The sequence below is a fragment of the Ambystoma mexicanum genome, chromosome 5p, assembly GCF_040938575.1.
Source record: "Ambystoma mexicanum isolate Mex_15411 chromosome 5p, UKY_AmexF1_1, whole genome shotgun sequence".
NCBI classification, from domain to species: domain Eukaryota; kingdom Metazoa; phylum Chordata; class Amphibia; order Caudata; family Ambystomatidae; genus Ambystoma; species Ambystoma mexicanum.
Window position 1 is genome coordinate 283,018,206 of NC_090930.1, and position 25,521 is coordinate 283,043,726.

The 25,521-nt window shown below is 44.3% G+C and overlaps 1 protein-coding gene across 6 annotated transcripts in view; it reads left to right on the top strand.

Moving 5' to 3' along the window:
* The window catches only part of LOC138480915 (acrosomal protein KIAA1210-like), a 1,033,315-nt gene extending 1,011,760 nt beyond the window's left edge, over positions 1–21,555 (top strand). For 5 of the 6 annotated variants that reach the window (XM_069612715.1, XM_069612716.1, XM_069612719.1 and 2 more), the window contains exon 12: positions 19,022–21,555. In XM_069612715.1, coding sequence (XP_069468816.1) covers positions 19,022–19,197 — 176 coding nt within the window. In that variant the 3' untranslated portion in view covers positions 19,198–21,555. The remainder of the gene's footprint in view (positions 1–19,021) is intronic. The other variant, XR_011274164.1, reaches the window with a different exon arrangement.
* The last annotated feature ends 3,966 nt before the right edge of the window (positions 21,556–25,521 follow it).

Sequence of the window (25,521 nt, forward strand, 5' to 3'; positions counted from 1 at the left end):
CACAAATCAAATGAGGCTGCACAACTTTATGAAAAATATGTTGCATCAGGAACATTCAGTTAATCACCTGTCTAACTCCTGAGTATCAATACTTGGATTGGAGCAGGATATCGTGATCTCGTTCATAATTCTCTATGGAGTCCAACTCGCCACTCTCACCTCTGGAGCACTGATTGTTAGGAGATGGCAGGATCTTCTCAAAGAAGCTTTTATTTCTTGTTGTCCGCTGCTGTTGATTGACAGGAGTCATCATTGATCCCTTCACCTCAACCACTGTCCAGCGATTGGGATCATAATTGAGGGCCATCTTGCTGGCGAGTTTGTTGACCTGCACATGGACTGTCACCTACAGAGATATCCTCCTGTTGTAGATAGCTCCTTAGCTTTTCTTTCTCATTGACCATGCACCTTTTTGCAGCTACTGCTAGATTCTAGATTGTCGATAACTCATTTACCTCGAACTGAGGCTGTGGATAGTCTCTCTCTAATGCACCATCGCTTGAGGGGTTCAGCTGGGGCAATCCCTGTGGATTATTGAGGCGTGGCACAGTATTCAGCCAGAAACTGGTATAAGGTCCTGCGAATATCTTTCTCCTGGCTCAGTGCTGTCCAAAAACGTTTGTTGAGGTTATGCATGAACCTTTCGGCATCACCATTGTTATGCGGTCATAGCAGCGTTATCCGATGGTGGAAGATGCCTTGATCCTTTAAGAATTTCTAAAATTCGTGCCCATGAAAAGGGGGCGTGGGACGCATTGTCTGATTGTACCACTCCGGGAAGCCCATCGGTGACAACATTTTTTCCAATAGTGTTAAAACTATATTCACTATTGTGGTGTTGATGAATTTGGCTTTTGGGTACCGGGACCACTGTCGATCAGTACAAAGAAGTGGCGAACAGCATCTGTGGAGCCAAAATCAGTACTTAAATATACTCGAAGCGTGGCAATTCTGGGATGGGACTTTTGACTGAGGTCTCTAAGCGGGTAGGGATGGTTGGTACCACACACATTGTTTAACAAAGCGATTAACTTTCTCCTTGAGATGTGGGACCCATACTTTTTGGTGTAAGAATGCTTTTGTTTTAGCTGTTTCCTGATGGACGTATTGGGAAAGATGGAGAACCATCAGTGTGCGCAGCATGGCGCGGCACGTTCCCTCTCAATATAGGACCTTCCTGGGAGGTGAAGAGTTCATATGTGACACATTGCTTGGATAGTGGATCTCGCTTCCGGTGTGCAGTGCTGCGTCGTGCTGATAACCTGGTTCCAATTTCCTTTCTCAATAGCAGCTATGACCACTTGGAAACGCTGATCCAGGCATGACACCTGCACAATTTCTTCCAGCGACATGGACTTGGGGGTTTCTGCCTCAATTAGCATCTGCCCATGTAGTTCAGTCGCCCGGCTGTTGGCATTCAAAATGGAGTCGTGGTTAGATGGATGTCTCCACAGGAAGTTGGCAGGATTATAGGTGCCACGGCTGTAAAATAGTGATGTTATATTCTTGCAGCTGGAGCAGCCACTTCTCCATTTGTGCATGTGTGGGTGTAGTGCTGCGCCTGACATAATTGATGAAAGGGGTTTATGGTCATTGCTATGGATACAGGTTCCCCATAGATGTATATGTGACAGTGCTGGCATCCCCATAGAACAGCCAGTGCCTCCCTCTTGATCTGCGAGTATCTCTGCTCTGTGGGGACAAAGCTCTGCTTGCACATGCCACTGGTTTGACTTCACCTTTAACTTTTTCCTGCGTCAGTACAGCTCTGCGACTGACCAGGCTGGCGTCCATAATTATTTGAGTTCTTGACAAGATTGAAGGTCATTGTGGTGTCGTATGTGATAGCCTCCTTGATTGTACCGAACACAAACTCCTCGATGTCCATCCGTTGCCAGGGACAGACTTTTTTTGTCAAGTGGCAGGGTTCATAAAGAATCATCCACTGTAGGTTACCAACCAAGGAAACTCCTGACGGGTTCGTTGGAGGCGGTGCTGCATGGATATACTTTTTCCTTCCTTGGGTCAGCCAACACACCATCTGCTTTAAAGATGTAGCCAAAACCAAACATTTCTAACTTGGACTTCAGGAACTCCATGTTTAGGGTGAGTCTTGCATCCTGTAGTCGGGTGAGCACTTTGTCACATCGCTCCAGGCCATCAGTCTCTGATGCTGTGTATACAGGAATATCAATGCTAATATTCAGGACACCTTACCTGCCAAGGTAATTCTGATAATGTGCTGGAATACTTCTGCAGTGAAGATTCCAAAGTTTAGTCTATTGTACTTGTATAGGCCCTGCTGTGTCATTAGGGCGGTGATGTACCGGGGCCCAAGATGAGTATAATCTGGTGGTAGGCTGCCTTTAAGTCTAGTTTCGATAAAAGGTTAGCAGACTGTAGGTCAGCAATCACATCTATTGTTGGCCTAAGAGGGCATTCTCTCTTAATAACCTTATTGTGGAGGTGCCTATTGACGCAGAATCTTTCAGTACCTGGTTGCTTCGGTTTAGTGTCGACCGCAATGGCGCAAACCCACATAGTCTTCAATTGTTTGATGTCTTGGGACACAAGCGCATCATGTTCTTTCTCTACTTTTTTCCTCAAGTGGAAGGGAACCCTCTGGTGATGGGCTGAATCGTCTCATCAATGTCAAGCCTTATAGGTTTTCCTTTAAGGTAACACTCCCCTTTGAATAGTTGGGCATGTTTCCATACAATGCTTGATACATCCTCAGCGTTTACTCCGTAAGCAAAGTTCACAATGTGTAATGCTTCCGCTGCATTGCGCGTCATGTAGAACCTTGCTCTGAATATGTATGATTCATGTTCAACTGTGGTTACAAAAGTACAAAAAAGCAGGATCGGCTTCAATCCTGAGTGTATGTATTCTGACACATTCTGCAGGGAGGTTATAGTAACTCTTTAAAGGGTTGGAAGTAAGACAATGCCATGCCATTCACATACGCTCCAGTGTCAATCAGTATTGGGATGTTGATTCTAGTTATTCGTACCAGGAACCTGGGCTGTCGATGTCTTTTCCTTCCAGTATTTATGACCCAGGAAATGAAACGTATCCATCTTCCTCTTGTTCTGAGGGTGTCTGTGCTTCAACGGAATTGTTCTATCTGCGCATCTCTTGGTTTTGTGTTTGGTGGGCACTCATTTTGGTTTGACTTTTATCAAGGAGAATGGGTATCTGCATACTTTTGCTGAGTGATTGATGCATCCGTAGCAACCACAGGTATGTCCTTTAATAATACATGGGCCCGGACGAGGAAAATTGTTCCTGTCATCGGTATCACAAGGTTTGTTAGGCCTTTTGGTGTTTGTTTGAGGTTTGGTACATGGTTTGAAAATGGCACATGTATCTTTAATTTTTATCGCTTGCACAGTGGAAAGTATCCTGGTGGCTCTGACTCCAGTTTGTGTGAACGTCCAAGCTCTAGAATGGGGGTCAAGGATATCCCTGGTTCTCTTAAGATCTGCTTTCTTATTTTTAACTCATAGCAGCATTGTATCACTTGGGAATGTATTTAGTCTTCCTTGTTAAGGAGCGTGCATGTGAAGGCAAGTTAGCATAGACATGCATGGAAGGCATCCAAAGTTTCATCCTCTTTCTGTTTTGCATACCTTAGGAGGAATCGTTTGTAATCTGGATTGGCCAGTGAGGTTTAGTCTTTTAAGAGCATTCTTTGCAGTTTGATACAAGTCATTGGTTGGTGCAAGCATTTTAAAAATATGTTGAACAGCTGATCCACTACTAATTACGGAACAAATCCAGAGGATACAATTTTGGAGACAAAAGGAATCAAGAAATTTAATTGAACCTGATCCATTATTTAAATATCAAATTTTAATCGAGAATTAATCATAGCACTCAACAATTTTACATCGCAGGAAAGAAATTAAGAACACATAATTTCACATATAATCCATCTCATTCGTACACAGGCATCCAATAACCATTCATACATACATCACAATAATACATGCAAGTTAAATCTTTATCCTAAAAAAGTCATAACAATTGATTTACTTATTGTCTTCATACAAAAAGAGGGAGATATATAATAAATATATATGAAAAGCCACAACAACAGATTGCTCAAGTGGTCATCAGTTTAGGATGGGTCACATCGATGTCCAAAGTTGACCTCATCACTGGTTTCTCAACCGGTTTCGGCGTATTTAACTTTAATTGAGTTACGCCTTCACCAGGAGAATAACAATGCAACTCTAGAAAGACAGGGAAACATACATATATGAGACCTCATCATAGAGTCACTACAGAAAACAAAGGGAAACCCCCCAATTATCAACCAATTCATATTCATTAAAAGTGATTTAAAATCAAACACAACCTGCCCCCTGCCTTGTACCATGACTCCAAGGGGGGTACTTTGCATGCTATAAACAGTGCTACCATGGTCATTGATGCCCCAAAGTGCAGAGCAAATCCACCACTCGTGGCTGTTAAGCGGACCCATTAAGTTAGTAAGAAAATGTAAATTCCCATGTGTTAAACTCGCGTGATCTATTTATACAGGCAGTGTGCTGTGCAAGCTAATTTTTAATAACTAACCTTCATGAATGAAGAGAGAGAAAGAGAGACAGCTAAAAATTCCTGATATGAAGAACAGGAGTACCAGCTATACCAATATGCGATGTCCCAACACATCTGTACTGCGTAACCGTCAGCCGGAGATATGGGAATAGTTCAATCCTGCAGTAGCTGTTTTTCATGCAGGCAACACCATTTCGGAGGAAGGGATCAATCCTCCAATATTAATTTTCATAGACTCAAGGGGTACAACCAGGGATTCACAACTCTCCCGTTCTCTATATAAATAAGAGAAAGGTCAGAAATGTTGATAAGGTCGAGTTAGGGCGAAGCTAAGTCGCGCGAATCACAATAACAATTCGGGTAAAACTCCCAGAGCGAAGATAATCAATCGCCAGGGCTCACGTTACTAACGGGAGAGTACCCGACATTGAAAGGGTGTTAGCAGCCGGAGGCATATATAATTCAACGGGGTCGAAGACTCACTGTATGTAAGCCTAATAAATACCGGGCGACTCGTGGCTGAAAAAATAATAAATGCTTTCTAGCAAGAAAAGGGGAGAGTCTACTTACTATTCCGGGGCGAGCTGTTGAGAATATGTTCGCTCGCAGGGTCTGTCTAGTCCGTAACCCGACGGCACCCCTCTGGCGCCGTAAGAACTATTCCTACGGCTTCTTAAATACTATGCTAGCGCAGTCAGTTGACCGTGATAGGAGAGACCCGTGACCAATGGACCGCTCACGTGACTGCAACTTGTCAATCAAGGTAAAAAACGGACTATGAATGGTATGCCGGCCTGTTTTTCTCGTTCTCTGTGGCATCAGAAGGCTCGCGGTGGGCGGGACCCAAGGAATTTCCCACGTCATCGTCTCAATTGTGGATACCCTTTAGGAATATGAAAACCCTGGTTCTAATGTATTCAAACCATTAAAGGTTTTAGGTTAAAGATCCATAATTGTTCTTTGTAAGCCAGTTTTTTTGTCATTTGGGCTACGTTGGAGGCAATTACTTTTTCAATACAGAACCACTCCATTTGTTCCGCAGTATGGCCCATTTGAACAAAATGGATTACCAAAGGAGCATTTAGATTCAGAGTATTAATTTTTGAGCGATGCTCATTAATTCTGGTACTTACTTCTCTCGTGGTTTTTCCAATATACAGCATTTTGCAAGGACATGAAATTGCAGAAATCACGTTTTTACTTTTACACGTTGTAAAGGTGCGTAAGACCCAGGTTTTATTTTCCATTATGAAAGAAGTCGGTTTTTTTGAGAACTTGCAGGCAGTACATGACGTGCATCGATAATGCCCTATCGCTGGGTTAAAGTTAGTGTCCCTGATCGCGGTTGGTTTAGCTGGGGTTCTACTTGCGCGTGTCATTTTTTGTTTTAGATTTTTGCCTTTCTTGAAAGCAAATAAGGGTTTTGGCAAAATCATGCCGGATGCATTCAAGACCCGCCAATTTTTTTAAATGATGCCTTTAATGGTATTACTATTTTGGCAATAGGTCGAGACACAAACCAATTGTTCTTTTTTGATGTTCTAATTTTTAGGTAATAGTAGCAGATCTCGATTTGCATAGCGGGCTCTCTTTCTAGAGTGTTTGATAAGCTTTTTAGGGTAGCCTCGTTCTAATAGTCTATTTTCTAGGATGGTAGCATGTTTTGCAAAATTATCAATATCAGAACAATTCCGGCGTAACCGTAGGAACATACCGAAGGGTAAGTTCCGTAGCAAGCTGTAGGGATGTTGACTCTCAAAACAGAGTGTGGTGTTCCTTTCCGTTGTCTTTCTGAATAATTCAGTTTGTAAAACACCTCTTTGTTCAAAGATAGATACATCTAAGAAAGCAATCCTTGTAGTGGAGTACTCAAACGTGAAATGAATATCTGAATCAACTTTATTGAGCCATTCCACAAATTGAATTAAAGACTGAGTATTGCCTTCCCATATTAAGAGTATGTTGTCAATGTATCGGGGATATAACTTAATCTGTTGCCGGAACGGATTTAAGTTTGCCAGGATTTTTTCTTCCTCAAGAAGAGCCATAAAGATGATGGCTAGATTTGGGGCAAAAGTACAGCCCATAGCAGTCCCTTTAGTTTGTAGGAAAAATTCTTCCTTGAATTTGAAAAAACTGTTGGTTAGAACTAACTTGGCAGCTTCACACGGAAAATTGGTAGGAACACCATGTGGAAATGGTCGTCTGTTGAGTATGATTTCTAAGCTCTGTATAGCTCTTTCTTGGGGTATGTTCGTATAAAGAGCCTCAATATCTAATGTAACCAATATTTGTGTGTCGGAATCAAAGTTCAGATTTTCTACCAAATTGATCACATCTCTGGAATCTAAGAGGAAAGTAGGTGTTGCCATGGACAAGGGTTTGATGAAAAAATCGATGTACTTCGATAGTGGTTCCAGAATCTATCCGCATCCTGAAACAATTGGACGTCCCGGAGGATTTTGAATATCTTTATGCATCTTGGGCATTATATAGAACAGAGGAATGCGATCATCTGAGTGGTTGATGTATTCAATTTCTTTTAACATGGCTGATCCAGCCATGTACAGGAAGGGTAGATTGACTTGAGTAAAAACATGTTTTTCTTTGGTGCAATATCGTCCTCTCGTATGATTAGAAGTTACATGTTAAGGCATTCCACCCATTGTGCCCACCTAGGCCCTTGGGTGAATGGCGTGCCTAGGATGTGCAATTCTGACAGGTGAGACAAAGTGCCAAGTTGGTGTGCCACTGACATCAGCCGTGAACTCATCAGCCATTATTGTGCATGCTTCTGCCGGCTAATGTCGCAAGACGAATTATGTTAATTTTCAAGCTGAGTGGGCAATATTTTAAATGTCTTGTGGTACCTTTCAAACTGGCATTTTAAATCAATGGCGGTCTTCATGTAGTGTCTCATGTTGGGATCACCGCCATGTAGTGGGCTGGGCGAGTTTTGAAAAGGAAAGGTAATTGGCAGTTACCTTGGTTGAATTTGGCACGATCACTCACGTGTTGAAATAGGCCTCAGCGAGGGTATTTGATGTTTTCTCGACGACTGGTGAATAATGTTCTGTGCAATCTCTCCCGTGCCACATAGGCCTCAGCACGAGTGCTCTACGTTCACTCGACACATCAATGAAGATAATACAATAGGGTGATTATCAGCAGGGACCGAAGTATCCCATCTTCACCACCAGTTGTTGTGATGCCCACATTAGGGAGAGCGGACAGAGATAGCAACTTGCGCTTAGCAGGACACAGTGTGCTGTCACCAAGGTCCGCATGGATTTGTCCAAGGGACATTTTTATCACTTTTCTCCACCACCTCAACCCTCCTCTCCTGCTACAATGTCTTTCTTTCCCCCAATTAACCCTGGTGAGATTCTTGACCTTCTCCTCAGGGCTAACCCTTCACGGGGCCCCATCGATCATCTATCCCTACATGTAGTGAAACTCATAGCTTCCAGTGTTACTCCATATCTTACTTCCCTATCCAACTCCTCTCTAGACAGTGCCACCTTTCCATCTTCCTCCAAGTCGGCTACTGTCATCCCTACCCTTAAGAAACCTGGCCTAGATTCTAGCTGTCCTGTCTCTCTCCTCACTCACTATTTCAAATTCCTAGACCGTGAAGTTTTCAACTGACTGAGTTCCGTGACGCACACAACCTCTGGGATCCTCTTCCATCTGACATCCAACCTCTGCACTCTGAGTCAGCTCTCCTCTGTGTCAGCAACTAATATCCCTTCCCCTCGTCATGCTAACAGCTCATCTATTCTTAGTCTTCTTGACCTCTGCTGCCTTTGATGCCATCAACCATTCTGACCTTCTCTCAACACAATCTGTCCAAGGCATCAGGGTCAAGGCCCTCACTTGGTCTGCTTCATATCTCTCCCCCAGACACTTCCAGGTGTCCTGGAACAGCCTTACCTCCCCACTCACCCCCCCCGCCCCCTGCATCCCATTACCGTTGGTGTTTCCCAAGCGACCGCCCTGGATCCATTTCTCTTCACTCTCTATACCTCTGCTCTTGGCACCTTGATTTCCTCCTATGGCTTCCCCTATTAACTCATTGTTGATGACACTCGGATCTTCTCCTTTCCCTCCTTATCGGATGAGCTATGGTAAAAAATATCTTTCTCTGCCATCAAATACAGGATGGCATCTCACTCGCTCATGCTCAACTCCATTGAAACTGAAGTTCTCTACTACCCATCTAAACAGGTTATCTCTTCCTCTTCCCCCTCTTTTATTCTCTCCTGGCTACCTTCCCTCGTCTGCTTCTGCTCGCAACCTTGTTTGTCTTCAATACATCTCACAACCTCTTTCTTCATCTTCAAATTTGCCACTGCAGCCAGCCTTAATCTCCTCAACATCAGAAAAATAAGACATCTGCTTCCTTTCAACTCTGCTAAGCACCTAATCTCCTCATTAGTATTCTCTCGGTCTGACTACTGTGCCAGTCTACTCTATAGCCTTCCCAACTATGCTTTTCTACCTATCGAAAATGTCCTCCGCTTTGCTGTCCGTGCACTCTTTAACATTCCCCGCTTCAGCTCCACCTCCCCAGCCTGTTGTCAGAGAGGCTAGTTATCTATGAGACTAAGGGCAAAGTATAAACTCATTCTCATCATCAAAACTATACACAGACTTGCCCCACCCTACCTAGCTGCCCATCTCACTCCCTACTCTCCCCCGTGCTCCCTGTGGTCATCCTTGGCTCCCCTCCGTGCAACCTCTAGTGCCCCTTGTGCTCCCTGTCGTTTCCGATCTCTTCCTCTCCTCGCTCCATTACTCTGGAATGCCTTCCAGTCAGTCAACAAACTTTTATTTGAGATTGTACCTTCAAGTCAATACATAAGTTACAAACATGACATATTTTAAAATTCATAAGCACACTACATTAATTTCAAATGGAGGGGAGCCCTGCTCACAACCTCCAGACAATTATCGCTGTATCCTTAGCCTTGGTTGGAAGAGAATTTCAACATCTTTTTTCGTAACAGCTGTGGGTGTACAGGGCAGTTGCAAAGACAACATAAAGTTGTAGGCTCTGCCTCAGGTAAATCATAGCTGAGCCAGTATCCCTTAGCCTTGCCTCCTTCAGTGGTTTTAAATACATATGCCAAAAGTGCTTTGTTTTTACACAAATCAACATAAAATGCAACATAGACTCCCTTTCCGTCCCACAAATCGGACATAAATCCAGCTTCAATTCGTTCCAAGATTGTGTGAAGGCGGCCACAGAGAGAGTTCCTAGCCTCATTCTCATATACAGGGACTTTTCAAACTGTGGTGTAATTATATCCAAGTAAGGCTTTGGACCAAGTATGCTGAGTTTGAGGTATCTAGGGCCCAACTTCAACTTCATAGCATCAGCCACTAACTGGACCCGAGCTCTTAAGACCACTGCATTCCTTATTTTCTTCATTCCAACAGGCTGGTACCGAGGGTTGTCCCATACATTGCCTCCCCCCACACCATAAAGAGTCTTTTTAATATGGCAAGGCCAGTCAATTTATTTCCCTCCATCCATAGACCTAAGATGACCTACAGCGTCTCTAGATTTTTCCAGCCCTTCCTGGTACCACAATCTTAACCAAAAAAGAACAGGTCTAAGTATAACCAGGGCACCCACAGGAGTAACAGCTAGTTCCAGAAGTACCAGGGCAGAGAATGCCTTCCTCTCCCTCTCTGCACTACTCCCACTCTATCTCTATTAAAGTGAACCTCGTAGCTCTCTTGCTTTATGAACTAATATCATCACATTCTATGCCACCACATCTCCCTGTGTTCTGCTGCCCTTACCGCTCTACGACAATCCTACTGCACTTATCCCTCATCCCTTCAGCCTAAAATCTAGCACTTCCTCCACCATCACGTTCTTATATACTGCTCTACTGTCCTTGTCACTGGTTTGTTTCTACCTCCCCTGCATCAGCTGGTCTTATATCCACATCCTCTCACCCATTGTGAAGGACACTGCTCCTCTGCTCTGTAAATCAATGTTAAAATGTTTTGTAAGCATTTTTGTCCCAAATATGCATTATGTTCCCTGTAATATTCATTAAATAAAAAAAGAAACTTTATATCAAGCATCCTCCATTTATTTGCGGTGCGCCGTGACAGACTACAATCAGTCCTGGACAGATTTTGAAGGAACTTTTGGGTTGATATCACTTAGAACCCCCGCGACCTGATTAAATTCAAACATTTGCACTGTCGCATTGGTGTGCCATAGAACAGAGACTTAGAGTTCCTCAACTCCGTTTGTTTAATTAGGAAACCAGGCTGCTGTGGTCACACTTTATTACTGCGCCAGAAAAAAATTATGCTGGAGACTAAGTCCAATTGCTGTTGTGTGATGAGGGAGTTTAATTGATCTGCTCTATGGCATTTCTATCTTCAGAACTATTATTACTTTAGGAGTTGTGTTTTGGGTTTGCAAACTTTGTGTGTGTTCAATTCTGTCTTTGATTAAGTGATGTTCTCATGGCTTGTGGGAGGTGCAGCATAGAATTGGTCATTGTGTGCCATAAAACTGCATTTTTGCAGGATTTTGGTTGCACATCGTTCATTGGGTCGAGGATTCGATTGTGAGCCAGGGTGCAAGAGGGGGGAGACAGTGTGTGCACGAAGTTGTAAGAGAGCCAGGATGAAACAAGGAGGGGGTGTGTGCAAAGGTGCAAGAGAGAAAGAGAGGTTGTGAGACAGTGTGTGCACGAAGGTGGAAGAGAGCCAGGGTGCAACAAAGAGGGTGTGTGCGCGCAAAGGTGCAAGAGAGCCAAGGTGCAAGAGACAAAGACAGGACGTGAGAAAAAGAGTGTGTGCACGAAGGTGGAAGAGAGCTAGGGTGCTAGAGAGAGAGAGACGGGGCGCAAGGAAAAGGGTGCAACAGAGAGCCGTTGTGCAAGAAAGAGTGTGTGCGTGCGAGGGTATGAGAGAGCCAATAAAGGGGATTGCACAAAAGGGAGGCTGAGTGCTAGAGAGATGGAAATCAAATACATTGCCCCAACGCCCTGAGCTACCGTCACCCATGTTCTATTTCCCTCACTCCAAACCTGTGACCTGTTAGCCTTTGTGTGTTAACTCCCCTTTTTGCTATCCCCTTCAGAAACACTCTTCCACCCATTTTCGCATTAAAAGAAAACATTTGATTTAACATTTTATGTTGAGAAAAAATAACGATAATCGTAATCTGTCATCGTCCCTTTATTACAAAATGTGCACAGCATTTATCTTTGTGTTTAACAATCTACAGAGAGTATTCCCTTTTCATACAGTGTGTCGGATGGAAAGAGCTTTTCAAGAATGCTTGGTGCTAGTCATTGCCTCATCCTTCTAATGTTGATAAATTGAGTACTATTATGTAGTAAGATCTGTTTTTACAGTGCTAAGAAGCAGTAGCAAGCACTCGATACAAAACAAGTGAATGAATCGGGCTCCTTTCACCCAACAATTTTTCCTAATGATTTATGTTGTCAGGTTAATTTAGCATGTGATTTTGTGCTCTGGGAATGAGCTTTATTAAACACACAGACATTATTATATGATGGTGCACAATTCATGGCCCAATGGGAGGAAATGTGCATAGCTGGATAACATTGGAGACTGTGAAACCCATACACTGCATATAAAATCCCAGGTTCCAGACTTTCCTAAATTGTGTGATTACTTTTACCCAAATGGACCAGTTTTCTTAATGGCTAAAGATAGATCACTGAGGTGATTAATTTCAGTTTGCAATATGAAAAACCCTAAACCCTTTATCGCTAAATTCACCATTGTCACACCCAAGATCACCGAAATTCTGCACGCCTTAAACCTCCTATCAACGCCACCACCTCCACACCCTTTACGCTGAGGACATTTTTACAATGTTTGCCTATGGTGCCCTTTATCTTGCATATGCTAGCGATGTTGAAGCATGGTAGGCTTAGTATCACAATTTCATGGGGAAATGTGGCTACACTTGTCATATGATGGCAGCATCAAGGCACAAGAGGCTGTACCCCGTATATGACGATTTAAAGCTGCCACTGTACGAATATATGAAGGTACATTTAGCATATTATGGAAGAAGCTGGGCAAGTGATGCTGTTCTTAGCGTTTTATGACTATAACTGGCATGTAAGGTTTCAACTGACATAACATGATAATAGGACTAGCATATGAAGACCGCTCCGGTAGGTGTATGATTGCTCGTCTAGGTGTGCCCTTGGCATATCTTGACAGCACTCGTGGGATATCGCGATAGCAGCTTAGTTAATATATTGCTGCCAACTAAAGTACCCTTGTATCTGCTTTAGATATATGTGCTGTTATTAATTGTGCACACATATTTTAGGCACTTTGACTTTTGTCACATCACTTCCTGTAGTGTCACCAGGAGTGGGTGGGGTGGTCAAGGTGCATCTGATGCCCCTTCCAGTCAAGTCATCAGGTGTAAGATGTTATTTTCACTACCCCTTGCATTTTGGTAAATTGATGTCCTTAATGCCATGAACCCGGTGTACATGTTATAATGGCGAAGCTGGTGGTGGTGACGGGGGTGGGGGAGGCGGCTCAGTACCTAGTATCTGCTATGTGCACCATGGCGGTTACATTTTCAGCTGAAAGCAGCACATTTTAATCAGCGTGGAGGCCCAAAATGCCACATAAATGTAACTGCTCCATAAAAGTTTGCTCTTTGTAATCCATGACGCAATGTCCTGGATGTCTGGCATAAATAAGAACAGACTGAATCGTTGGTCTCTTTTTTCCAGCCTAACTTCTTCCATCGCTGACACTATCATTTCAGCAAGTATACAACAGGATCTGTCAAGCATAATAAACAATGATATTAAACAGAAAATAAAAATTGTCTTGAGGTTCAGGTGAAATTAGAAAAACAATCTTAGAATTAAATAAACCTCTTGTCCTTGCTGTAGGTTGAACCGACCATTAAGCCCTGTACATCAGGGGAAGTGTTTTTATTGTGGGTTAATGCCCAACACCAAGTTATTGCCGCAGGGATAGCATAGGATAATAATTTGGGGAAGGGCATTATCCTAGGTGATAAGGCTAGTAGCACTTTGTGGTAAACTAAAACAAAACAGTGTATTTAATGTTGGTTGCTAGGCTGCTGCTGAAGTCAAAATGTGTGCAAGGAAGTCAATAATAGAGATTATTGACAATCAGTAATGTCTTCTGCATGCGGACCGGTTCCAAACATTCAATGGGTGTCATCAGCCAGCTCCCAAGTTAAGCGCCTGAGGCAAATCATAGGGCGCTTAACGAGGGTGAAAGAGCTGAGAACTGTCCATCCCACCTAGCGAAAGTGGGCTAGAATGTCACTGTGATATTAGCAAATACTGGCCACATGGCCAAAAAATTAAAAGGATAAAAAGAAATCTAAGTAAGAGCCATTAAATGTGTCCTACGTAAAGCTGCACTAACCTGTGCGCTGGCTGCCTGCCACTGATTGCAATGGCGGGAGGCTGGTGATGTGGGTGGCTGAATAGCGGAGAATGAGACACAGGAGACTGTTGGCCTACGGCGGTGGGTGAAATAGGAGGCCATGTCTGGGAGATAGAAAAAGTGTAAGGGGTGCCAGAGCACAGAGCAGGCGCTGGAGTAGGTGTTAAAAGCTAGGAGGAAAGCACAGGAAAAGAAGAACCAAGGTTATGGTGCAGGCGAGAACTAGGCAGGGACAGGGAGATAAATTGGGACTAAGACGAAATGGCACCGTGTGAGAGTGGGGAGCAGAAGATTGATCAGGCAGCCTTGACAAATGAGGATAATTGCAGCCAGAGGAGAATGCACAAGGGTATGTATACCAACAGGGGCCAACTGCATACACTTGAGGGGAGAGATAAGCAAGGAAACAGGAGGCAGCCACTGGTGTTGTCACACAGGGGAAGAGAAACATTCACTGTGGTTGAGGAGAGGGCCCTATATCGGAGGTTAAGCCCTGCTCCTGCCCCATTGTTGCCAGGGATGGACTGGCCTATAGGGAACTCTGGAGATTTCCCCAGTAGGCCTTTGTACACTGGGCCTCTTTTGTGTGGTAACCTATTTTATTTCCAAATGTTCTCATAGGGAAAGGGTTGGGCTTGCTGAATATGTGTAACATGGGGCCACTTTGAAAATTATTTCCAGGGCCTCTTTTGATTCCCAGTCCACCCCGACTACAATTATCTTTCCTTAAAGGAGCTTGGCTCTGGTTATGACAGTCAGGATTGCCGCTGTGGCCACGCAGTGCATTTTCCTGTCAGCGTTGCAGGGCTTGATTTTATATCTTTATTATGTCTAATATTTACAATTCTCTTCATAGTCCTAGTGCAACCAGATATCTGGATTGTTCACACCAATACATAACCCCTGTTATGCTTGGAATAGAACAGATGGTACCAGTAGTATCACATTGGAAATGAGGTGAACCTTTTAGGATAAGCCCGTCGTGATATTTAGAAACTACCTTTGTCTTCTATGAGTGCAAACACCAACGCACTCTTGAGGAATCACTGGGGAGCACACAGCACGAGTCTGGTCTAGAACTCCCCCTTGAGTTTACATTAGAGCACATTAACCTATTGTGCCAAATGACACTCTAGAGTCTACCGGTGGCATAGCTGGAGCAGAGACGGTACTGTTTAAAAAAATAGCTGTGCTGGTCATTGAACAATTTTTGGTCTTCAAATGGTGTGTCCATCAAGTCACACAACTGAGATTAAACCTACAAAAACCATGTGTACACCAGTTGCAGAACACAATGACGTTTCTGAAGAGTGGTGTCCAACTACAGAAACAGCAACTCTTTTGGTGGCCTCACTTTGGCCGCCGATCCTCAACATGTCGACGTCTTTCACTGTAAACATCCTAAAGCTCAGCTCTTCACAGTGACGTGATCAAGTTCCGCCCTGCCACTGGAGCTAGTGGGACTCTCCGAAGCGTCCATTGGCAGGGAGGGCCTGGACTAGGGCTCGAAAGGCATTTGCTTTCAAAATAATCAAATAAAGGGCAGCTACAACTATGTCATCTTTTGTTTTGGAGCTTCGATTGTGGTCTGTACTTGCCGTTTTAAAGTTGTATGGTATGCCATTATATTAGGTAATTTTAACACCCACTATTACAGTGCTTAGAACCGAAAGGAATTTTCTATGAAAAGTGATATTTGCGTGTTATTATAATTGAGTTAAACCTATGACTGGCTGGTGGCTGGTGTGGAGCAGGATGTCTTTACTATGCGGATGTGACTGTTTTGGGGAATTGTTACCGTTACTGCTGAGCCTTGGTCACGCACTGTTTCTCAAACAATCATCGAACTGACAATCATTCTGAGGGCTGAGGGCTTGTTGGACAATCTTTAACTTTTGTGATATAACGCATTTAGTCCATGCAAATGGGGGAGGGCGCTATATAAATAACGAATACAATAGCTACACATTGTATCATTTAGAGATGACCAAAGCATTCCAGGCACTATATGGCAAGTTTATTATAGGGGCTATCTTTTTGCAATTGGTTAAATAAGCGAAAGGTGCTATTCAAGCAGTTTTGAAGTTGCTAATACTATTGCAAGTCGGCTTGATTGTAGGATAGGGAATAAAGCACCCGGTGCTGATGCGTATAAATAGTGCCAGTGCAATCTACGGCAGCACACCGCCTAAGAAGCCGCTTATTCATAATCAAGAAAAGGGTACGAAAAGGCATTGTAGAATTGGATTCAAACGTAAAAAAAATGGAAGGCATGGGTTAGGTGCGAGGCATCTTCATACTCGACAAATGTGTAAGCCTGATCTCCTTTCACTTTGCGTCATACAATCTGGCAGACAATAGGTGACCTCAGGGTCGGATTGGCCCCTCAGTATTTAGGTCCGTGGCCGGGCCAAAATGGTGCCTGGGGTGTGGGGGCTGGTTTATGGCCACTCCTGGGCCGGTTTTGGGAGAAATTATTTTTTGGGAAAACATTTTAAACAAAAATTTAAAAAAACAAAACAAACACCTGCAACGTGCAATATGGATCTATACACACAGATAAGATATTAATGATACATGGCGTATTTGAGATGGCAATATGGGGAAGTTGGGATTGGTACTAAGGGAGGGAAACACTTAAAATCAATGTATGTGGATGATCTGCTGCTGTACCTGAAATACCCAGAAGAGAATCTACAGTATATTGCGGAGGTTATGGGGCAGTTTGCGATGATTTCTGGCATAACCGTCAACCCCAAAAAATCTAGTATATTTCCATTAGGGAGATACATAGGGGGGGTGCCAGGGCATGCACTGCCGATATTGCAGATCAGGTGGGAGACAGCAACATTCAGATACCTGGGAATAGATCTAAAGTCAAGGATGAGTATAAGCAGAATACAGTGAAAGCAATGTCTAAAATAGAAAACAGTATGACTTTTTGGAGCAAACTACCTTTAAGCATGAAGGGGAGAGGGCGCTGCTGAAGATGGTGGTACTGCCTAGGCTATTACATTATTTTGCAAATATTCCGTATTTGATACGCAAACATTTCTTTAATAAAATGCAGAGTATATGCAAGGGGTTCATATGGCGAAATTCCAGGAACAGAATTGCGTTATGGAAATTGCAAAACTCGTACGAACAAGAGGGAATTAGACTGCCCAACTTTGAAGTGTACTACTTGGCCAGCCAGCTCCAATACGTGGCGTGCTGGCTGGCAGATGACCCCACTCCTGAGTCTAGACTGCTCAGGGCAGAGTGTACCCCATTTTCTGAATGAATGGATGTGGTTGTCGAAGCAACAGCAGGCTGAAGAGACAAGATTGCTAAACCTAGGCTTGGAAATATGGCAGAGGGCCTGCCGGGTGATGGGGAACCCAAGCCTGTGCTCTCCACAGATGCCACTAGTGGCAATAGTTGGGACAGATGAACAGATGAGAGAGATAATCAGGAAACAATGGGAGACTAAAGCATAGCAACTTTGGGGGATGTATGGCAAGGCGGGAAAGTGGTAGAGTTCAATACACTATTGGAGGACACAGGAATACATCGGGGACAATATATTACATATGCCAAGTTAATAAAGATGATCAAGGGTAGGTGGCCAGAGGCTTGGTTGGCTCAACAACTGGATGCGATTATAGAAACTTTTTGTGATGTGTCCGAGGGAAGCCACAAAGTCTCTCGGATATATGAGCTGTTGATGTCCAACGTCGGAAAGGAAGTGATTAAGATGGGACAAGAGTGGGAGGAGGAAGGGGGGTAGTAATGGGAGACGGGCTGTGGGTGAGGATGCAGTGTTACCATAAAAAGGTATCCAGAAATGTGAGGCTACAAAAGATGTAACTGTTCGTTACCCACAGAGCTTGCATGACCCATAAAAAGATAGCCAAGTTCAAAAACGCCGGGACACAGACCTGTCCAAAATGTGGGGAGGTGAATGCGGGAATGGTGCACATGTTCTGGACATGCCCGGAAATAAGGGGATTCTGGAGAGAGGTGGCATACTTATTGGCAGAAAAGAAGATAATTGTGGATATAGACTGCCTGTGGGCAGGAATGTTAGATGGGTTCCCTAGGCCGAGCAAACTTAAGAATGTGAGCAAGCTTAAAGATTCAGCATATATACTTGCTAAGAGCAGAATAGCAATGAGCTGGAACGCAAGCAGGAGGCCGTGTGCGGTAGCCTGGTGGCACGATCTCCAAAGATGGGCGAATGCCGAAACAACGGTGTGGCATGAGGCCGTAAGCAGTAGTGGGGGAGGAAGAAGCGGACACGATGGTAGCCTGGAAACACTTGGTAGCAAATTTGTGAGGGTCGGGGAAGCTCAGAGGAAGATAACTCCTCAGGTACCGAGAATGGGGTGACTTCCACTGGTAGAGGTTGATATAGGCTATAATATGGAGTGAGTAGGCTCTTGATTGGGAGGGAAGGGGGGAACGGGAGGAAAAATAAAACGTGTTTATGTGTAATGTGAGGAGCGCATGTTTGGCATTCAACTGTTTGATGCTTATGTTGAAACCAATAAAAAAAAATGTTTTAAAAAAAGATATTGATACATGTGGTGATCCATTCTTGTATGAAATGTATTCACATTAGTGAAATCATAACCATATTTTTCATAGTGTACTTAGGAACAATGCTATTTGATGCCACTTCTGTTTTGTGAAGGGGTGAAAGGTCGCGTTTCATCTCTTCCCGGGATGTCACTTTGGTGTGGGGTCAAATGACATCACTTACGATGATGTCATCAGAGGTCAAGAATCGTGAGGTGAGGGGTGGGCCACCTTTTTTTGGGGTCCGGGCCTATTTCTTGTCCCAGTCCGACCCTCGGTGACCTAGTCTACCTTAATGAATTCAACCTAAACGGCCATGATCATGTCGGTGCCGCATTGCAGGCCCTTTCTGGGAGATTGTAATATGCTAGTGACTTTTCCTGCAAATGAAAAGATCTAGAATATTAAACATGTACCTATTATGTACTTTCAGATGCTGTTGGTGTCCATCCATCTAGAGAGACCTCATCCCCGTCTGTGCCCGAAAAAGGAGTAAGACAACCGGCCATTCTGCCAATCGCACAACAGCATCCAGAGGAGCCACCCTGGCTTTCCCTGGCTAAGAAAAAAGCCAAGGCATGGAGTGAAATGCCTCAGATTGTGCAATAGAAGTTGATCTGAGGCTCTTTGATGTCATCACCATTGGTTTCGCCTGCTTTGGGCGTTCTCCCGCCCGTTTCAATGATTGAGAAGGGCCTGGTTCATCCAACAGCGTGAATCAGAGTGGAGTGAAGTGGCGTAGAGAGGCCATGGGGGAGGAGGAGACTGCTCCATCCCTATGGATTGCTGAATAATGTACGTCCCACGACCACGGTGCTTCCAAACGAAACAAGATGAAGGTGTGGGGTGTCTACTGAACACAAAGTGCACTGACCCCACAGCACGTCATACAGTATTCTATGTTCCTTTACAATACTGTATTCTAACAGTATTAGCCAGCTGCTTTGACATTGCCATGCTAGTGCCAAGCATTGCGTTTGTTTTACACGTGTCTTAAACTAGTAATCATAAGGAACACAATGTTCGAGTTCTGACGTGGCACAGTTCTTGGCATGTGTGGATGGGATTGCGGCCTGCTGCACTCCATGTACTCCTTTTCGGTATTGCCTGTCCTGTGGTCTGTGAACAAAGCTTTGTAAGGGCCTAGTTGAGCCAATCGGATCAGGGATGATGCAAAGCCATAACGCTAGGTGCCGTCATAGGGCCTTCCAGCAGGGGGAAAGGCGTGTGACAAAAGCCGATGTGCCTTGTAAAGAATGATATAAGCACTATTTATCGTATATTGCGTGCTTCAAATCTCTTGTATGCAATGTTCACTTGTTCAGACTCTTTTCATAAGCACTGCGTTTGTAGCAATAGCAGTCATCTTCTGGAGTAGCCTTCTGAATAGCTTTATTTCTAGATCAGATACTCTTGCTTGGATCCGTGCCCAGAGCCTCTTTCTGCACAGCTGAATTTCCTCTGGGGCTCGTGAGAGCCATGCAGCGCAGCACACGTATGCCCTCTAGCGCAAGAAAGTGGCACTTTTTTTAAAGTCATCAAATCTACATCGCTGAGTTGGTAATAGTTTAAAATCATTGAGCATTGCTGTGAAGAATCGAGTATAGGCAATAAGCGTGCTCATTACTTCGTTGGAGCACATTATTGGTTCTGCCCTAATTCCAAATGTTTCGAATTTTGCATGTCAGTATTCTGTCACCAACAGGTGGTTTTACATTTTTGTTTCGTAATTCCCACGAAAGTGGTTAGTACTCGTCTTTCACAAAAGTAGCACTGGCTGGATCTGTGACAGAGCAAACTGAGTTGTGCCTTAATCTGAGAAGTGACCATGGTCCCTTTTACACACAGTCAATTTTGTTTTTATTTGATGTAAACTACTGCACTTAAAATCTAATGGAATACTTTCAATGTCTCGTTCATCGTCTGACACAAATGGAGGCTGTATGGCTACACAACATATTGTGTTTTTATTAACTGTTCACCTAAACGAGTGCAATTGAAGAAACATTGGTTCTCTGAATTGCTCCTTTTTATATTTGTATATAAAAAGAATGCAACCATCACTTTTGAAATGCATATATTCACATTGTGTTTACAATTAAATGCGAGCACTCATTTGGATAAAGTATATTTTAAAATGTGCTGGCGTTTGTGTTTTGCGCTTTTGTTGGATGGGGCTGTGGGGCTGCACTGCAACTCATCAAGAATGCATGCACAGATGTTGCAAGGTCGTGGCAGACAGAGCTAGAGCGCCAGTCTGGTCAAGAATGCGTAGGCATTCTGGGAATACTTGTTTAAGGTGCTCATGAATGGGGGACACATGATTCTGCTATGGCAACGAGTGGTTAGTGCGACCAAAGACTGCACCGAAGGAGAGAAGGACCACATGCAGGAAAGCAGCTGTGTATCGTCTTTCGGTGACTCCCGCCCTCTCACAATCGGGCCCATCGCTTAGAAAGTCCCACCTGTCTGCAGAGGATTTGGATTTTCATTGGCAGGAAACCATGAGATTTAGAGGCGTGGGTGGAATGTCATTACATCATTCAGTGGGGAGCCGAATGATGCATCACAGTTGTGCACCCCACCTTTGGCAACAGTTGCTTAGATGCAGAATGTCAACCCTCATGGCAAGGAGAGAAAACTGAAGACTGAAAAACACCTGTCAAGTAAGTGTTGGTACACTTCTCTCCTGGACATTGCAGGAAACGACTCTGCACAATGCTGCGTTCAGTCCGGGGAGGATTTCACCCATCAGCGTTCAAAGAGGACATTTCACTGTAGCACAGCGTTTTTATTACATATGCAACTAAACGCGTGCAGTTGAACGAACATTGGTTCTTCGAGTTCCTAGAATTGCTCCTTTTTATATTTGTATGTACAACAAATGATTTTAACCATCGCTTTTGAAATGCATATTTTCACATTGTGTTTAGAATTAAATGTGAGTATTCATTTGGATAAACTATAGGACACTGCCTGATTCTTGCACACCGCCTCTATACCGACACTAACATCTGGGACTAAAGGGGTACAGGCGACCGACTGATGAATGCCCAACTGAAAAGAGCGCCATATTTGGGCAAAGGTGCACTGGAAATCAGATTGGTAAACAAAATAACTAAAGAGAACTTCACGGAGCAGCTTAACAAACTTCTTAATAGTTTAACAATCGCAGGTTACATTAACTCAGATCGAGCAGGCTTTTATTGTAAAAAGGCTATACACTTTTAGTGAGGCACAGCAGTAGTGGGATGGAATACCCTTTTTTGTCAATGTTAAAAGTGACAGGTGGCCCGCCCTTTTCCATGCCCCCTCAACCCCTATACATTTGATTGTCCCCCTATAATAATATATACATGTTATTGACCCCCAACATTTTTTATATACATTTGATAATGTTCTGGGCTATAAATAGATGATATATTGTACCCCGATCAGTTGAATGGAGCCCCAACATTTTTTTTTGAAAATCATATTTTATTAGGTTTTGTGCATGTGTTATAACATTACAAAGCATACTGCAACATGGGTTAACAGAAAATCAATTATAACACGTCCCCCCAACCCTCCCCGCTGTCCCCCCCCCCCACCCACTTCCAGTTCAAGTTCTCCTACGCTGATTGCTTGACAGGTTCTTGGAGAGCATAGCAGTGTTGTCGCGATGTGTCGCTTAGCACGCAGAAGTCATGAGTCACGTCCAGGTTAGTACCTCTCCCCAATACTTTTGGACCACTGGACACCCCCACCACATGTGAATATAATCGGAAAACAAAGAGTTTATAAAGACGGGATATTATCCCCTTAGAGCCCCTGGTGAAGAGGAGGAGTTTTTCAAATTCTGTCGGGTCTCTCCTGAGGGTGTCCCCCCATGATGGTTCGATAAGGTCTCCCTTAAGTTGGAGATAGCAGAAGGGGGACAGAGTACCTATTCCCAGGGCCTCCTCCAAATTTCTTAGGGGTAGGAATGAGCTCCCCACCCAGAGGTGGCCGGTCCTGCTAGGGCCCGCCTCGAACTATTTTTGATATGCCGCTGGCTCCACTATCTTGGCCCGGAAGGGGGCGGGGGGGCAGATGCAGCTCAATGGAAAAGGGCAGGTCGTGAGCCAACGATAGTAACCTCCCTCCATAGGGACCACAGCACTTTCAGGACTGGGTGGTTCAGGACGCTTCTAGGGATATTTTTCCTAGGGACCCAGAGTTCCCCAACATTTTTAACCCCTTAAGCACAGAGGACAAGCTATTTCGTCTTCCGCACTACTCACCAATTGGGGGGGGAGGGGTGGATCGCTCCGCCTGCTGCTGCGCTCCTGTCCCCAACCCGCTGGCTGAGAACGGAAGACCTCCCCTTCTGTGCCTGGGGATCAGGGTGCAGCCGTGGTGATGATGGTGCACGCTACGTGTGCCGACATCATCTGGAAACAAAAGGTTTCACCGTGTACATTTCGCAGATACGCTTTTGTGTGCTGCAGGGGCATTTTTTGCCAGTTTTCCTTGAGTGAGGCCGTGTTGGAAAGGGGAGACTCTCCCTCAAGCAGATTGTTGGTCGAGAATCATTCAATTCACAACCAGCAATGACCAATAGATCACCAGGACATGGATTTTGGGGGTTCCCCCCATCCCCGACCAGGCAAAACAGCCCTCCAAACCCACCAAAAAAGGGCACAATGTTCTGCCTTCACTGGGGGGTAGATGGGTGCGGTTTTGCACCCATTTGCTTCCAATGAGGGCACGAAAGAAATGTGCAAAAAAGGCACACTTGGGGGCATTAGATAGCTGGTCCTGTGCCTGTTGGCCTGCCCCTCCAGAAATCCCCCCGGGGGGACATATTCTTGCTGTTTCCCTGGGGGGAACAACATTGAGGGTCTGACACCATTTTGCCACCCCAGGGAAGCAGCAAGGCCCACTACGCCACCAGTGAGATGATCTTGGGGGTGGGATCCCTGGTCCCCACCCACACCGCCCAAAAATGCCAACAAGATAGCATAATGTTGTTTTTGCCTTCTTTGGGGGCAAAATATTGCTGTTTTGCACCCATTTGCCCCAAGGAAGGCAAAACAACATAGGTCAATTTTGGCACACTTGGGGGAATAAGGGGAGTGGCCCTATTCCTGTAGGGCCCGCCCCCTCAGGAATCACCCATGGAGGGGCAGATCCTTTCTGCTTCCCTGAGGAGGTGTAATTAAGGGTCTGGTCCCATTTTGCCAACCCTTGAAGCAGTAAGGAGCACTAAACCACCAGGGGAACGATTTTGGGGTTGGGGCTGTTTCGCCCGTTGCACTTTGCAGTACCCCCGGCCGTCCTGGATCTCTGGCTGTGCCAGGTTAGAGCTTTTCTCTCAGGGATGGGGATTGTGCAGGGGCTCCCTGGATCTGCTGATGGGCTGTGGGGCAGTCGACCCACCTGCAAGGCAGACACCCTCGGCTGTCATGGAGCTCTGACCATGCCGCGTTACAGCTTTTCCCTCCGAGGAGGGAAGGGGACCCTGCCAGGTCGTCCGATGACCGCCGCTGGGCTTGGTGCGGTCTACCCACCTGCAAGGCAAAGGCCATGGCTAGTAATTTTTCACCCCAATCTCACTGTATCTGTTAAAATTACCAAAAACATTTTGTATTACTTTTTTGTCATAGCTGCAGGTATAATTATAATTAGGGTTTCCTGTTTTCAGTGTTTCTTTTTTTATTTTACTTCTGGGGGTGTTTTGCCAGTGTTTTTAAAAAAATGTCAATCTGCGTTTGTGTTTTCCCGTGTGCCCCTTCAGAAAATCCCAGATAAGTTTTTTCCAGCATAAACACAAAAATATTTTATTTCTTCATTGCGTGCATAAGTAGTGTAATGGCTCTCATGACCGGCTGCAAGAATAACACAAGCCCGGGTTTGAAGTTAACCTAAAAATCCACCCTAATTCAACCATCGCTCAAAGACGTTAATCAAGCACAGGCTGGTTTTGACCTGTTTTGACAGTGGTATTTTTATGTATAAAAGATGACCGGAATTGAGAACTCACACTTTTTAGGCAAACACTTTGATTAAACTGCGTGCTACAAGGCCCTTGTTTTATGGCTGATATCTTGGTGACTATTGTGATACATCTCACAGCCCCAACTAACCGCATTTAAGCAGCACGGCAACGGGGAAAAATGACCGACTGCAAGAATAACATCTACCCAGGTACTTTTGCGCCCATAGAAAAAATCTAAAGCTGGTACTCATGAATATATGCACACTAAGTGAACATATAGCTTAAAGCGAAATATACAAATGTACTTCAATTGACCTTCCCCTTAGAAGAAATTAAGCATAACAAAATAGCATTGGACTTTTAAAAAACATAATGAACACCAGAAAAATAACCTGAGAGAAAATGTTCCAATAAATATGCTCTTTTATAACCTGTGACGGTACATCCCATGTAGTATTTCAGGAGGAATTTCAAGGCTGGTAGTGAACTCTGCCTTGCGTCTTATAAAAGTGTCCCAGTAGCCGGTCAGATAGCACAGTGAGCTAATCGCTTGCCCCTGAAATCTGTGCGTAACCTGCTGTGGCAGGTTCGAATCCCGGCAGGGTCAACTCAGCCGTTCATCCTTCCGAGGTTGATAAATTGAGTACCACTCTGTGGGCTAATAATGTCTTCTGTTATTTCAGTGCTCTGAGACCTATAGTTGTGCAGCGCTATATAAGAATTATATTATCTTCTACAGGGATATAGGACCTCAGTGCCACTTTAGAGTCCTTTTAAATCTGAGTTTGCAGGTTGTATTGTACGATTATAGATCAAATTGTTTGTCCACAACTGTGTTAAATGGTTAAGTGATATAGAAATATATACTTTAAATGTTCTCCTTTTTTGCAACATGCGTTCATGTCCTTTTGAGCGTTAGCGAAAATTCAACTATTGATGACAGCATTCCAGCCCTCCACTTTAAGCAGATATTC